This window comes from Eleutherodactylus coqui, chromosome 6, assembly GCF_035609145.1.
Source record: "Eleutherodactylus coqui strain aEleCoq1 chromosome 6, aEleCoq1.hap1, whole genome shotgun sequence".
Classification (NCBI taxonomy): domain Eukaryota; kingdom Metazoa; phylum Chordata; class Amphibia; order Anura; family Eleutherodactylidae; genus Eleutherodactylus; species Eleutherodactylus coqui.
The window spans coordinates 20,504,805-20,520,214 of NC_089842.1; the positions used below are offsets into that span (position 1 = coordinate 20,504,805).

The 15,410-nt window shown below is 43.5% G+C and overlaps 1 protein-coding gene across 1 annotated transcript in view; it reads left to right on the forward strand.

Moving 5' to 3' along the window:
- The first annotated feature begins 42 nt into the window (after positions 1-42).
- The window catches only part of LOC136633504 (IgGFc-binding protein-like), a 34,322-nt gene continuing 18,954 nt past the window's right edge, over positions 43-15,410 (forward strand). Inside the window, exons 1-11 of the mRNA XM_066609265.1 lie at positions 43-270; positions 329-466; positions 3,531-3,672; positions 4,164-4,492; positions 5,699-6,269; positions 7,700-8,298; positions 8,618-9,179; positions 10,001-10,581; positions 10,685-11,255; positions 12,407-12,609; positions 12,737-12,878. Coding sequence (XP_066465362.1) covers positions 43-270; positions 329-466; positions 3,531-3,672; positions 4,164-4,492; positions 5,699-6,269; positions 7,700-8,298; positions 8,618-9,179; positions 10,001-10,581; positions 10,685-11,255; positions 12,407-12,609; positions 12,737-12,878 — 4,066 coding nt within the window. The remainder of the gene's footprint in view (positions 271-328; positions 467-3,530; positions 3,673-4,163; positions 4,493-5,698; positions 6,270-7,699; positions 8,299-8,617; positions 9,180-10,000; positions 10,582-10,684; positions 11,256-12,406; positions 12,610-12,736; positions 12,879-15,410) is intronic.

A 15,410-nucleotide genomic window follows, 5' to 3' on the forward strand; every position in this document is an offset into this window, starting at 1 on the left:
ACAGAGGCAGGTCAGTGACAAAATCCATGGACACGTGCGACCATGGACTACCAGGCACCGACAGCAGCATTAACGGTCCCTCAGGGCTCTTACGTCGACTCTTACCGCGTGCACAAGCTGAACACCGATTTACGAATTCCTGGACCTCCCGTGCCATGCCAGGCAACCAGTAGAAATGGTAACATAGTTCAAGAGTCCCCTGGACCCCTGGATGCCCTGCAAAAATGGAGGAATGAGACTGTTCCAGAATCAACAACCGCAAAGACTTCGGTACAAATAACTTCCCTACCGGAACCCCCTCCGGGGCTTCTTGTTGATGTTCCTGAAGCTGAGACTGAAGGTTCTGTGTCAGGGCTGCCACCACGACACCGGGCTGGAGGATGCCTTCCGGAGAAGAGTCCTTAACCTCCGGAGTCTCGAAACTGCGGGAGAGGGCGTCGGCTTTCACATTTTTATCTCCCGGCAGGTACGTGACTATAAAATTGAATCTCGAGAAGAACAGCACCCACCTGGCTTGCCGTGCATTAAGACGCTTAGCATTCGCAAGATACACTAAGTTCTTGTGATTAGTGAAGACTGTCACCTGGTGTCAAGCCCCCTCCAGAAGATGATAACATTCATCAAATGCCCATTTTATTGCCAACAGTTCCCTCTTCCCAACATCGTAGTTGCGCTCGGCGCTACTTAATTTATGGGAAAAGAAAGCACACAGACTATACCCTGAACGCCCCCCCCCCCAATTCCTGGGAGAGGATTGCCCCCACTCCAACTTCCGAAGCGTCTACTTTGACGAAAAAGGGCTTCTGAGGGTCTGGCTGAGCAGGCATCAGCGCGGTTGAAAAAGCCGTCTTAGTTTGCTGAAACACCTCTGAAGCTTCCGGAGACCACGACATCATGTCTGCTCGTTTGTTCGTGAGAACAGTCTGTGGCTGTGCAATCATTGAAAAATTTCTGATAAATTTTCTGTAAAAGTTGGCAAACCCAAGAAAGCGCTGAAGAGCCTTCAAATTATCTGGTTTAGCCTATTGTGTGATTGCCGCAACCCTTTCTGACTCCATACACACATCAGTTGGAGTAACGATATACCCCAGGAATGACATGCGTTTGACCCTAAATCCCATTCGCTGTTTGGGGGTAATAACTCAGAAAGCTTCTTAAAGAACACATCTTGAAAATCCTGTAAATAGTCCGGAATACTAATAGTATCGGTGGAGCACAATGTAACAGGCACTAGAGGATCCTGAGAGCATCCTCCCCATCAAACTTGCTCCAGAGTAGTCCAATCGAACTGAGGTTTCTGCGTCCTTAGCCCGGCAATCCCAGAACGATATCCACGGACATCTTCTCCATGACCAGAAAGTAACCTCTGAATGTAATGCGCCCACAACGAATCGAAGTTCTGGTGCCCTCCAACACACTCCCTCTGAGGACAGAGGGGTTGCATCGATACTGGTAAAGTGGATCGGCAAACCTAACGTGGTAAAACTTGATAACAGTGGTCTTACGAACTGCAAATGGATAAGGTTCGCGGCCGACCCAGAATCAATAAATGCCTGTCCCACCCTGTGAAAAGCCTTGTGAGACACGCTACAAGGCACCAGTAATTTAGGGAGTACCTGATCTCCTAGATGACCCTCCCGAAAGTCACCTAGGAGCTAAACTTTTCCTGCTGCTTCCGTATCCGCCTTTCCTGGCAGGACGCGATGCGATGACCAGCCTTGCCGGAGTAGAAACAGAGTTGGTTTGAAACCCGGAACCGCCTCTGTTCTTCAGGACTTAACCAGTCCACTTCCATACCATCAGCTCTGGGGGTTGACAATGGGGTACAGGCTGTAGAAGTCACCAGAGACTTAGCACCATGTTCTTGATGGTACTCTAGCTTAGCTTCCCTTCTAGACCTGAGTCTACGATCAGCTCTGACTGCCAATTCCATAGCTTGATTCAAAGTAGAGGGTGACGGATGGGACAGCAACAGATCTTTTACTGCATCAGGCAGGCCTACCAAAAACAAATCTTTGAATGCACAGTCGTTCCATGCAGATTCACCTGAATACTACCTGAAACTAGAACAATATCCTTCTGCCGACTGGCGCCCCTGGTGTAGAGCCAACAGCTTACGACTGCATAACCTGCATGATCGGGTTCATCAAAAATATTCCCAAGCTCAATGAAAAAAGAGTCTACCAACTGCAAACAAGCAGAATCAACCGGTAAAGAATAGGCCCATGACTGAGGCCCTTCTCTGAGCAGAGACATAACAATTCCCACTCGTTGGGGATCGGACCCAGAAGAACGAGACCGCAAGTGAAAAAACAACTTACAAGCCTCCTGGAAGACCAGGAAATTTTTCCGGTCCCCTAAGAACACCTTGGGTAATGGGCATTTAGGTTCAGGTACTGGATCAGCGGGCATGACCAACCGCTGCTCATGATGGCTATGACGCCCCGACAGGTCCTGAACCATCCCGGCCAGGTCACGAATCTGACCGGCTATCATATTGTAGGACCTAATTCACACTGTGAATCCCACCTCAAAAAACTGCAGGAAAATATTTTTGGGGCCAGTTATTATGTTACAGTACTAGTAGGGTGCACAGGTACGCACGGCGCAGGACTCCCTGACCCTCACCCATGCCAATATCACTTCCTGGAGGTAGCCCCAAAGGTGGACAGGTCCAGGCCGCCAACACTGACCCTACGCTGCCTAGTGGCAGGACAGGAAGGAACCGCCGTACCTATGCAGATGACAACTTACTAGAACCGACAGGCTAGGCAGAATAAACCAGCATGACAGGAAAACAACAGAACACAGGCAGAGCTGAATCAAGCAAGGTAACTTTCACTGGAACAGGACCTAAGTCAGCCACAGGGAACGGAACCAATAACTGCTATCAGCAGCTGCCAGACTATATTCAGGAGTATCCGCCCCTTGGGCGGAGACCAATCAAGCTAGCTAACTGGAGCTCCCAGCCAAACACTATAACTCACAGAGGTAGAGCGCTTGCGTCTCTCATAACAGGCACATGCACGCACGGCCACCCGTGGTACCTGACTGGCCTCATGGTAACAATAGATAGATATATATGAGATGGATAGACACGAGAGATAGACCTGCAAAAAATATGAAGGCAGCAGCACTCCTATGGAATACACCTATTTATGCGAGGCGTGGATATGGTGTGCAAAGCTCAGAAAGTCCCGACTTCTGGGACTGCAGAGTCCATCAAGTCAAAGCAAAAGCAGAGCAGCACAACCAGCCGTCCAAAATAGTACTTTTTTATTGATCCATATGCAAAACAGAGTAGCATAGAGCAGCAACGTTTCAACTCCCTCTATCGTCTTTGTCAAGCTTGACAAAGACTCCAGAGGGAGTTGAAACGTTGCTGCTCTATGCTACTCTGCTTTGCAAATAGATCAATAAAGAAGTATTGATTTGGACGGCTGGTTGTGCTGCTCTGCTTTTGCTTAGATATGAGATAGATAGATAGATAGATAGATATGGAATAGATACAGATGTGTTTTCTTTTCTAGGCTAATGACATTGTGATGAGTGATGACTGCAGTCAGGAATGTACTTGTAAAGGAGCAGCTGGAATGAGCTGTCGTCCGATGAGCTGTGCCAAGGATGAAAATTGTGACGTTTATGGTGGTGTTAGGACTTGTGTCAAGAAAGGTGAGATTGATCAATTGGTTTAATACTAAAATTGTATCCTGAATACATTGTTACATGAAGTACAAATGTAGCAGACTTTAACTTGACATGTAGCATGCTATGATAACCTAACTCAGTTTAAATACATTGCAGGTATCACACCGCGCTAGTCATGTTGATGGTTACTAGATCTATATTTCGGGGATCACTCAGCATGTCTGAGATAAATAAATCTACATAAACTGACTACATTCATGTATACTACAGCACTAAGTATATTTCACCTCTTATCTTCTGTTTGTCCTAAGCCGTACACTGAGGTGCCCTTCAGTAGAATAGTCGTGGGTGGAAAATGAATGCAGGCCTGTTTTAATACAAGACGGGTTCCTGCTGACTTTAGTAGCAGCTGATTGACTTTGCAAATTGTCTTTGTTCATTAGTCTCCCTTGACGATTTATATAGCCCTGTTATTAGTCATTGTACACTCAATCTGTTTTTTTGGTAACTTTTAGACCCTTGCAAGATGAAAACTTGTCATCCGAAGGAGACCTGCGAAGTCCAAGAGCAGAAGGCAGTGTGTGCACCGGATTTCACAGGCACTTGCTTGGCATGGGGAGATCCTCACTTTGGGTCACTTGATGGCAAAAACTTTGACTTCCAAGGCACCTGCAGTTATGTTCTCACACAGTACGCTGGTAGCGATACCACCCTGGAACCATACCAGATCATCATAAAGAATGACAACAGAGGAACTACAGCTGCCTCATATGTCAGGAAGACGGAAGTGAATATGTATGGCATTAAAATCAGTATGGAAGTTGGAGAATTCCCTCTAGTTCGAGTACGTTGTGGAAATGCATAATTAACAAGCCAAAGAAATTATACTTTAAAGTTGGAGGTTGACTCTTCTTCAATGCTCGTAATGAAGTCGAAAGGCCCATTTAGACACAACGATTATCACTCAAAATATGCTTATCTTCCATATTTTGAGCGATAATTCTGTGTCTAAACGCGCGTCCATCGTGCAGTTTTTGCTGCCTTTTAGCTTGCTAAAAGTCAGCTATCAGCCTGGGATACAGCTGATACTGTTATTTCAGCTGGTATCCTGCTTGGAGAACAAGCGGTCCAACTTCTCTTCTGCATACCCTGCTCGGAGCGCTCAGTTGTATACCAGCTGTGCGCTCCGAGAAGAAAACAGTTGTATACAGAAGACAAGCGGTCCTGCTTGTCTTCTGCATACCCGGCAGCTTGGAGTGCTCAGCTGCATACCAGCTGTGTACTCCGAGAAGAGAACAGCTGTATACAGAAGACAAATGGCCCCACTTGTCTTCTGTATACAGCGTGAGCTTCATTTACACACTAATAAGCTGTTAAGTAGCTAATTTGCTACTTAACAGATTATGCAAAGTGAACACTCAAAACTGTCTCTGAAACTGCCGTTTGAGCGAATTTTGAGCGATCATCTTGCCGTGTAAATGCAAACAATGATTATCGCTCAAAAGATATGAATCATGTGGTTCACCACCATCAAGAGATTTGTACAATTGCAGAGATGACTTACGTCTAGGGTTTCTGTTCCGACCCCGCTTTTGGGATTTAGGACATAAACCATGATGGAAACCCTATACATAAGTGGTAATATTATGTTAACAGGGCCTTAAAGGTATTTTCCCACTTCTAGCTGTTTTTCTGCAGGAAGCAAACAGCTCCATATATTGTGCAGTGGCCGGGGTGGGTACTGAAGTCCTATGTAAGTCCTATTTAAGTGAATGGGACTCAGCCTGCAATTCCAACCTGGGCCACTGAGCAATGTGCAGAGCTGTTTGCTTCCTGAAGCAAAACGGCTAGGAGTTCCACAACCCCTTTAAATGAGGAAGAGTTTCCAGTAGGCCATAATCCGCAATCCAAATCTACCTCCTCCCTTCATGAAAGAAGAGGTTCCCCAATGGGGAGAATCCTGATAAGTCACGTGTAGGGGGCATTTAATTTATGAAGTGAGTTTTAGACAGGTATAGGCGTTTTTCTTATTGCTCTGTTTTTCTTGCAGGTTGATGGCGAACTAACAAATTTGCCTGCAACTGTGTCTGATGGTAAAATCAAAATAGTTCGTAGCGGATTGACAGCAGTTGTGGATACTGCAGCTGGTATAACCGCAACTTTTGACTGGAATATGCGTACCACAGTAACACTTCCCAGTAGTTACTATAATGTTCTGTCTGGTCTCTGTGGAAACTTCAACCAAGATCCGAATGATGATCACAAATTGCCCAATGGAACTCTGGCCACCTCCATCGTAGACTGGGCTGCTTCATGGAAAGTCTACGACCGAGATCCATTCTGCTTCGACTCTTGTCCGGGCGAATGTCCAACCTGTGAGGAAAGCAAGAAGAAACTTTATGGGGGAGAAGATAGTTGTGGCATCCTGTTCAAAACGGACGGACCTTTCCGAGACTGTATCTCCAAAGTCAGTCCAGATAAGTTCTTTGATGGTTGTCTCTATGATGTCTGCATGAACGATGGAGCTAAAGTCATGCTTTGTCAAGCTCTGGAGTCATACGCGAGCACATGCCTGAGTCAAGGAATTAAGATCTATGACTGGAGAACACCTGTTGATTGCCGTAAGGACAATACACTTATCTAAAATCAATACTTGTAGAGTCTAGACAGATTTAATAAAGCTGTTGGTGTTGGGTTTAGCTAGTATTGACCCCTTGACACTTTTGTGTGTACATATAGGCCCTCTGGTGTCTTGGTGTGTACAGAGCAGGAGCTTATCTTGCTTCATACACATTGGGAACTGGATGTCAGATCTCTGACATCTGACATCCACCGGAAACAACCATGATCGGTGCTCATCCTGATGTAGCTGGTAAACCTTTAAATGTCACTGTCAATTCTGACAGTGGCATTTAAAAGCCCTGGTCAGAGTTCGGGTGTCCCGAACTGCCCCTTTGCGTTGAGATCCCAAGATGCTTTGCAGTTTTCATGGCAGACTAGGGTCTTCTAAAGCCGTTTAGGCCTGCCATGTATTTCTGCCTATTTGGACAAGTCTGTGGCCCATCCTAATAGATTGCGGGCAGAAATATCATATATTGCAATACTGAAGTATTGCAGTATTTAGTATAAGCGACAAAATGATTGCATTCAAGTTCCCCAATGAGGAGAACAAAGAAAAGTAAAAAGTTTGTGAAAAATAAACTTTTTTATTATTGTCCATAGCAAAAAGTTGAAACAAAAAAAAATCCCTAAACATATTTCGTATTGCTGTATCTGAAAAAGACCAGTCTATCAAAATAATGCATTTTTTTTATCCCACACGGAAGAAAAATAAAAAAACACACAATGCCGGAATTTCACATCTTTTGGTCTCCAAGAAAACAATTTACTAAAAAGGGATCAAACAGACGTATGTACTCCAATACGGTGCAAATAAAAACCGCAGGTCGTTCCGCAGCCAGCAAACCCTCATAGAACACTATCAAACAAAAGATAAAAAGGCTGCGGCAGTCAGAAGATGGCGGATTATTTAGATATTTTATTTTTTAAAAGTAGTGCAGCATGAAAAAACGAAATAATTTTGCTACTGTCGTAGTCGCCCAGACCCACAGAACAAAGTCATGTAATTTTCCTGCAGTGTATCCACAGTAAAATGAAGTCCCCAACAAAAATGTCAAAATCATGTTTTCTTTTTTTAGTTTCACCTCATTTAAAAATTAAAACATTTTTTCCAGTAAATTATATGATTCTTTAAACGGTACCAGTGAAAAATACAAGTCACTCGCAGGGAAAGCGAGTGGCTGCCTTCCGCTTGCACCAGACATTGGCAGACAAGGCGGCTTCCATCTGAGAAGACATTGATAGCCCCCTTACGTTTTCACAGCGGGGTATACGGATAGACTTGTCAAAATGACATGCCTATACTACACAGAGGTAGCAGAGCTGACTGTCTTTGAATCCGTGGACTCCATACTTATGGGAATTATTTTTCAGATTTTGCTCTCTTCTTTTAGCCTTTATTAATTCTATCATTTTATTTCATGTTTTATAGCAAAAACATGTGAAGATCCGAACAGCCACTATAACGCCTGTGGAAACGCTTGTCCAGCCACTTGTACTGACAAAGGTGCCCCAGCAAAATGCAGAAGACCCTGTGTAGAAACATGTGAATGCAATGACAACCTGGTCCTCAGTGGTGACAGATGTGTGCCGGTCACAAGCTGCGGATGCCAACATAATGGCAGATATTACGAGCCTCACCAGTCCTGGAACAACGAGAAATGCAGCGCAACGTGTAAATGTGATCCAGACCGGGCCCAGGTTGTCTGCCAGTCAACCAGGTGCAAAAACAGTGAAACATGCCAGATTGTCAATGGTGTACGAGGCTGTTATCCCAAAACATACTCCACCTGCATATCCTCTGGCGATCCCCATTACATAATGTTCGATAAGAAGAAAATGGATTTTATGGGCACTTGTATCTACCAGCTGGTCGCTAGCATATCACAGAACTCATCACTGCCCTATTTCATAATCAAGGTTTGGAACGAGCACAGGGGTAGTAAAGCCGTGTCCTTCACCAAAGAGGTCACAATGGAGGTCCACGGCATGACAATAACCATGAGTACAGCCCACCCACAACAGATCAAGGTAAGAAATACTAGAGGTGTGGTGGAGTAAGGAGACCACAGGCCCAGGGCTGTTCACACAATTTGGACTTCACTCACACACAATGATCCCCATATAGAATATTCTCATGTAAAACCATTAAATGAGAAACCAATAATAACCATTTGGTGGCGATTTTCTGCAGTTTTCCACTGCAGAACTTCCTGCAACAAATATGCCATCATGCATGAATTTACCTTAATTCAGAACCTTAGGGACTCCGAGTGCTGCTGTACAGATTCCATTGCCTTTGGTATATTATATCAATAACAACTATTTCTGTTGTCTCATTTTCTCACAGGTCAATGGACGTCTATTGAATCTTCCCTGCATTCTTGACTCAAAGATCATATGCTACAAATCAGGAGCTCATGTCATCGTCAAGACAGATTTTGACTTGTGGATGAGTTTTGATGGAATAAGTTATGCAACTGTCAGACTCCCCAGCACCTACATGGGGGCTGTCAATGGTTTATGTGGAAACAACAATGGAGACCCCAGTGATGACTTCAACATAAAAGATGGTGTTGAAGCCAAAAGTGCAGAAGAATTTGGAAATCATTGGAAGGTCGGAGAAGTAGACGGATGTACAACAAAATGTCCAGGTTGTCCCAAATGCAGTGAGGCCGATAAGGAACCTTATAAGAGTGACAAGTACTGTGGACTTCTCACCAAACCTAATGGACCCTTCAGTCAATGCCATGATGCTATTGATCCAACTACTTTCTTCGAAGACTGTTTATTTGATGCTTGTGCTTTCAAGGGTCGTCAATCTGTTGTCTGTAACACCATTGCAGCTTATGTTTCTGAATGTCAAAGAAATGGTTCTATGATCAAGGAATGGAGGACGCCATCTTTCTGTGGTAAGTATTGTCCTTCTGTACCTGAATGATGTGCATTCCCTGAGTTCAGCCTTTTTCCTGATCTATAAAGATTAGTGACACAATGCCTGCAGGGGAGGTGAAGGAATGCCCGCCCCCCCAGTTGTAGTTATTAGGGGGTGGGGTATCAGTGTGAAACCAATTGTAAATGCTTAGAATTCTTTATGTCTAACAGGCACTGGCGGGGTGTGGGGTGTGAAAGGGTCTCTGCCCAGTACAGTGGTCACTTGAAAGGCTGAAACAAGTGGTCATCGTACTGGTGGAGATGGATGTTTTTTGTGAAGAATGAAGAAAGGAGCTATATGTGAGGGGATAAGAGGTTGGCGTTGGTGGGAATGGGGGAGTTTGTGGAGTGTGTGCTGTGCCAAAAAGTGCAAATTGGGTGTGTTCAAACAGTCTGCTGGAGCAACAGGGATGAGTCTCTGTAGTGTCTCCATCATGGAGGAGAGTGGTCCCTGAGTAATGTGGCCTTCCCGGACTGCACAAAGGCGTATCCTTCTTCCAGACAGTTAGGAAAATCTGCACACCTGTATAAGAAAGTGGAGGACCATGCTAGACCTGACTAGATTGTGTGATATCTTGTACCTGACCCCTGTGGACTATAAGACCAGATACAACAGTACAAAGAAAGGTGCCCTTTAACTCAGATATTATTAGTGCCAAAATTATCAGACGTCTCTCTGTAGGAATAATACAAGGACTGTAATTGTCAGCAAATCCAGATACAGACGTTTACCCTCATATTTGTGGCCTTGTTTGAGATTGAATTTGCTGTACTTACGAGTCCACATTTATCTTTTCAGAATTGTCCTGCCCGGTGAACAGTCATTACAAACTCCTCGGAGATGGATGTCCCGTCACCTGTTTTGGTCTTACAACTCCACAAACCTGTGTTAAGTCCTACACTGAAGGCTGTTACTGTAATGATGGCTTCATGTGGAGTGGAGATGAGTGTGTGCCTATGGCGGAGTGCGGCTGTGAATATAAAAATATGTATTATAAGAGCGGTCAAGAATTCTTCTCAAATGATCTGTGCCAGGAGAAATGTACATGTGGGAAGAATGGCAAAACCAGCTGCCAGGCCAATACTTGTGGCATCAATGAAGAGTGCAAAGTGGTGGATGGCATCTTGGGCTGCCATGCAAAAGAGTTTGGCCAGTGTATAGCTTGGGGAAATTCCCACTATATCACCTTTGATAAACGCTACTATGATATGCAGGACACCTGTAGCTACATCCTTTTCAGTTTGAGTACAGAGAAAGTCACCTTTATAGTCACAGTGAAAAATGAGCCATATGGAAATGTAGCCGTCACCAAATCAGTCACAGTGACCATAGGAAACCATGTCATACACTTGAAGAGAGGAAGAACCTGGAGCATTGAGGTTAGATGGGCCATTTCATTGACGATATGACCAACTATTGAAAATACTTGAATTGCCTCATTAAATTTATAAATTTACATTATTCTTTTTTGTTTAATCTCAGGTCAACCAAGAGCAGTATAATGTCCCTTGTAGATCTCCAACACGGGAATTCTGGGTAAACCAAGAAGGAAATAATGTAATTATTCAAACCATATATGGTATTACGGTGTTAAACGACGGGCAGTACTTTGTTTCAGTCTGGGTACCTAGCTCATATGCTGGACAAACCAAAGGTCTATGTGGTGATTTCAATAAGGACACTGCAAATGATTTCCGTCTTCCAAATGGCACTGTTGTCACTGATCTGTCATTGTTCGCTGAGTCCTGGACAGTGGCCAGAGATGGATCGACGTGCAGAGGATGTTCTGGTAGTCAATGTCCTAATTGCAGTGAAGCTGCAACGGCTGAAGCCAGTTCTCCCACCAAATGTGGAATGATTGCAGATCCTAAAGGTCCATTTAAGGACTGCCATGCAAAGGTATCTCCAGACAGATATATCAAGAGCTGTGTATTTGATATTTGTAATGGACGTGGTGGTCAGGAGAACCTGTGTGCCAGCCTACAAGCCTACACAGCATTGTGCCAAGAGAAAGGAGTCATTGTTCAACCTTGGAGAGATATTGCTGGCTGCCGTAAGTTATGCTCCATGTTAATTGCTCCTAAAGAAATGAAACTTTATTCTAATTTCTTACTATACTCCAATTGTGATCCCCAAGAGCCAATTCCTGGGACTATAACTACAGTGTATGCCATTTATAATCCGTACACAACTACTCTTTCCATTCAAATACCCCAAATTGTGACATAATACCCAAAGCATAATGCAATAAGTGCGATAAGGATCCCAATTAACACACAGTAAGGGCTGCACATAAACATATGCTACCAAGCCCAAAAATGTGCAGTATACACTACTAGTAAAAAAAATTGCTTTATTGTGTCAAACATATAATCAAAATCACCTCAAAAGGAACCAGTTTCTGATAAAATATAATTGTTATTGATTAAATTAAAAAAAGAGAATAGAAAAAAAGCCCTTTTATTGTTCTAGTACATTACTACCTAAGAGGAGTATCCTCTCTGACAAGGACGATCCACTCTCAAACCTCTCTCTGGAAAACCCCAATAGCGATACAAGATAAGAAATAACAGTTTCTATTAGAGAGACGTATAGAGATTTATGGCTAGTTGATGATTTGTTCTAGATCATCCACTACTGGAACATTGTGTATTATAAACTTCAGTGTTTCTCTCCTGTTATTTTATCAACTGTTATATATTATTCTGTATCGCTATTAGAATAGGATTATTCAGGGAGAGGTTCCAGAGCAGGTTCATTCTTGTCAGGGCAGTTACCCCAGTTACGTAGTAATGTACTTACTTTATCAACAGGTGAACTGAATAGTCGAACATTTTGTTACTTCACGTCACCCCTTCATACATCCATATGATTGTTCAATGGGTGATATTTAAGTATACAAGAAATATCCCTCTGATGCCATATTGCTAAAGGCTTGGGCTCTATGTAATGTGTTCACATGGTCTATTTCCAACAAACATTCTCGAGATTTAGAGTGCCAGAGTTGAACATCTTCATTGTTTTCATTGAGATCTTCCATCTCTGGTCCACACAATGAAGAAAATCGAATTTACTTCATGATCATCCATGTGTGTAGAGATGACCGAGACACAAGAAGATACATGTTCATTATGTTCCACCAGCACTTAGGCTTTGGTGTGTGATGTAACTTTTCCAACTTCATATATTGTATTCTCCTCCCAGCATTCACATGTCCAGACAACAGTACGTACTCTCTGTGTGCCCAGACCTGTGGTTACCACTGCTATGACCTCATGGCTCCAACCTATTGCACCAAGAGATGTTATGAAGGATGTGAGTGCGATCCCGAATATGTAGCTGATGGCAACCAATGTGTGACAATGAACCATTGTGGATGCGTAATGAAAAATGGAAGATATCTAAAGGTGAGATATGGAGATATAACGTTATACTCAAGGATATGGTTGGTGAACCAAGAGGATAAAATGACACTCTGCTTTATAAAACAGGTCATCATTGTGTAGCATAAAATCTGTTCTTTTATGTTTCTAGATAAATGAAAGTGTGCAGAATGAGAACTGCACTCAGGTCTGTACTTGTCATCCCGAGGAGGGGCTTACCTGTCAAAACTGGACTTGTGCTGAAGACGAGACATGTCAGCTTCTGGATGGTGTGAGGTCTTGTGTCAGTACAGGTAAGGGCAGTTAGGGATTTGTGGGCTTTATAGTAGGTTGGCCTGAGAGGTGATGGAAGTTCTAGATTATAGGAAAGTTATAGATATGGTGCTTTGCAAAAGTTTTAATCCCCTTATTGTGCTGCATTACAACCTGGCATTAGAGTGGATTAAAGTGGATTTTTGTGGGTTTTTACCATGTGAGTTACACCACATGCCAACTGTCATAGCGCCGACTGCAGAGTGAGGATTGGGTCCTGGGTGATGTCATGCCATCAGCCCCAGCCCGGGTCATCCTCATACCAGTGACTGCTGCAATGTCGGTGTTGGGCACCAACAGTGGCACATCTCCTGTTGTCTATGGGTGGATTCATTGACTGGGAGGTGTGACTGCTCAGATGGTCAAATGCCATTTGTCTATATATATGTATTCCAGTTTCTCCTCTCAGATGGTGCCCACTATACTCCTGCCTCAGTCTGTTCTGACTTGCTGTCTGAAATCTTCATTGAAAACCCATCTGACAGCTGGTGGACTCTAGGCATGGCTCTCTTCCATTAGTAGGTTAGGGTCAGATTTTCCTTTTTCCACATTTGGTTTTATGATATATATTTTGTGTTGTCCACATTAGTATATTATGTGTATATCCCTCCAGTTAGAACATTATATTTACTGCTGTGTAGGCTATATACGATAAGCCCTGCATGGATGTAACACCGACCACTTTGAAGGTGCTCCAATTTTTTTAATGTCACACTAACAATAATTAAGACAAAAAAAGAAGACTTTAATGTGCATAACTATTAACCACACTGGAACACAATACTTTGCAAATCCACTATTTCTCTTAGCGAATGTCTCTATTAGCTCATCATATCTACACACAGAGATTCAAGCCTATTTTACCAGGCAACATTTCTCCATTTCCATCCAATTAGCTTGTTGCGTTGGTGTCCAGCAGCCATCAGATCAGCCACAGATTCTCCATTGCATTGAGGCCAATGACATTTCCAAGACATTTCCAGGTTCACCCCTTACACCTTCTAGTATAGCTTTACCAGTATTTTTAGAGCCCTTTCCTGCTGTAAGGTAAACCTCCATCCCAGTCTCACAACTTTGTTAGATGATTGTTTTACCTCCAGACTTGTCCTGCATTTTCTGCCATCCATTTTTCCTTCATGCTGACTGGTTTTCTCCCCATGATGATGCCACCACCATGCTTCACTGTGTGAATTGTGTTTTTAGGGTGATGGGAAGTGTTGGGTTTGCACCACACATTGCATTTCGCATGATGGTCTCATCTGAGCAGAGAACCATCTTCCATGTGTTTGGGAGTTGGTCACATTCCGTTTGGTGAGCTCCGAATGTATTTCTGATGTTTCTTGTTTTAAAAGTGACCTTTTGTGGTCGTTCTTCCATAAAGCCCCATTCTGCGGAGTGTACAGCTTGTAGTGGTCCTATGAACAGGGACTTCAATTTCCGATCTGGATCTTTAGCGCTCCTTCAGAGTTACCGCTAGTGTCTTTGTTGTTCCTTGCCCGGTTGGTGGGTTCTGGTGGGCGACCTTCTATTTTCATGTTGTTACAATGGATGTAATAGGGATCGTAGAGATGTTCCTGATCTATACTTCTCCACAACATCGTTTCTGTCCTGTTTGGAGAGCTCCTTGGTTATCATGTTGCAGACTCACCGGCCTCTCAGAACAGGAGTATTTAGGCTGTGTTCACATGGCGTTAATTTACTGTGGACGGTCTGCAGCGGACATTCTACAGAACATCCGCAGCACAAACTCTGCACCAAAAAGCACACCAATTGTGAAGCAACTTTAGATGTGAGATTTGGTACAGAATTCCTGCCTTCATTTGAAGATGTGGAATCCACATCACAAACCTGGTGCTATAATTGGCATGTAGATCTGAAATCTGTTCCTCGAGTCAATTTCCACAGTGCATTTTTTCTGCAGAGTGAAAATCTTATCTACTTTGCTGCTACTATAGATGCTGTGGAATTGCCTTACGTAGTGTCCATGCATAAAATCCGTGGTAAATCTGCCCTGTGTGAACATAGCCCTATGCTGACGTCATGTGACAGATCATGTGACACTTTCATTGTGCACAGGGGGACCTTAGGCTACGTTTATACCTGTGTTAGGGCTCAGTTCAGGGTTTCCGTCTCTCTGCTCCATTTTTGGTGGAGAGAAACTAAAATAAAATGGAAAAAAATGAATCCATTTGGGGTTTCAGAAAAAGAGAAAAGCTTCAGTTTGCTTCCGCTTTGCTAGATTTCTATTTTTTATTGCAACGTTATTTTTCTATCCAGAAAAACGGAAGCCTAATGGAATGGAAGCAAACTGGAGCCTTTCCATCTGCTTTCATTTTTTTTAAAATCCCATGGAAATCAATGGGGGGAAAAAACGGATCCATTTTTTCTTTTTTTTTTTTCAATTTCTCTCTACCAAAAACGGAGCAGCAAGACACAAACCCTGAATTGTGCCTTTATGTGGGTCTGAAAGCAGCCTTAGGCCTTATTTACGCAACCATATATAGGTGGCTAAT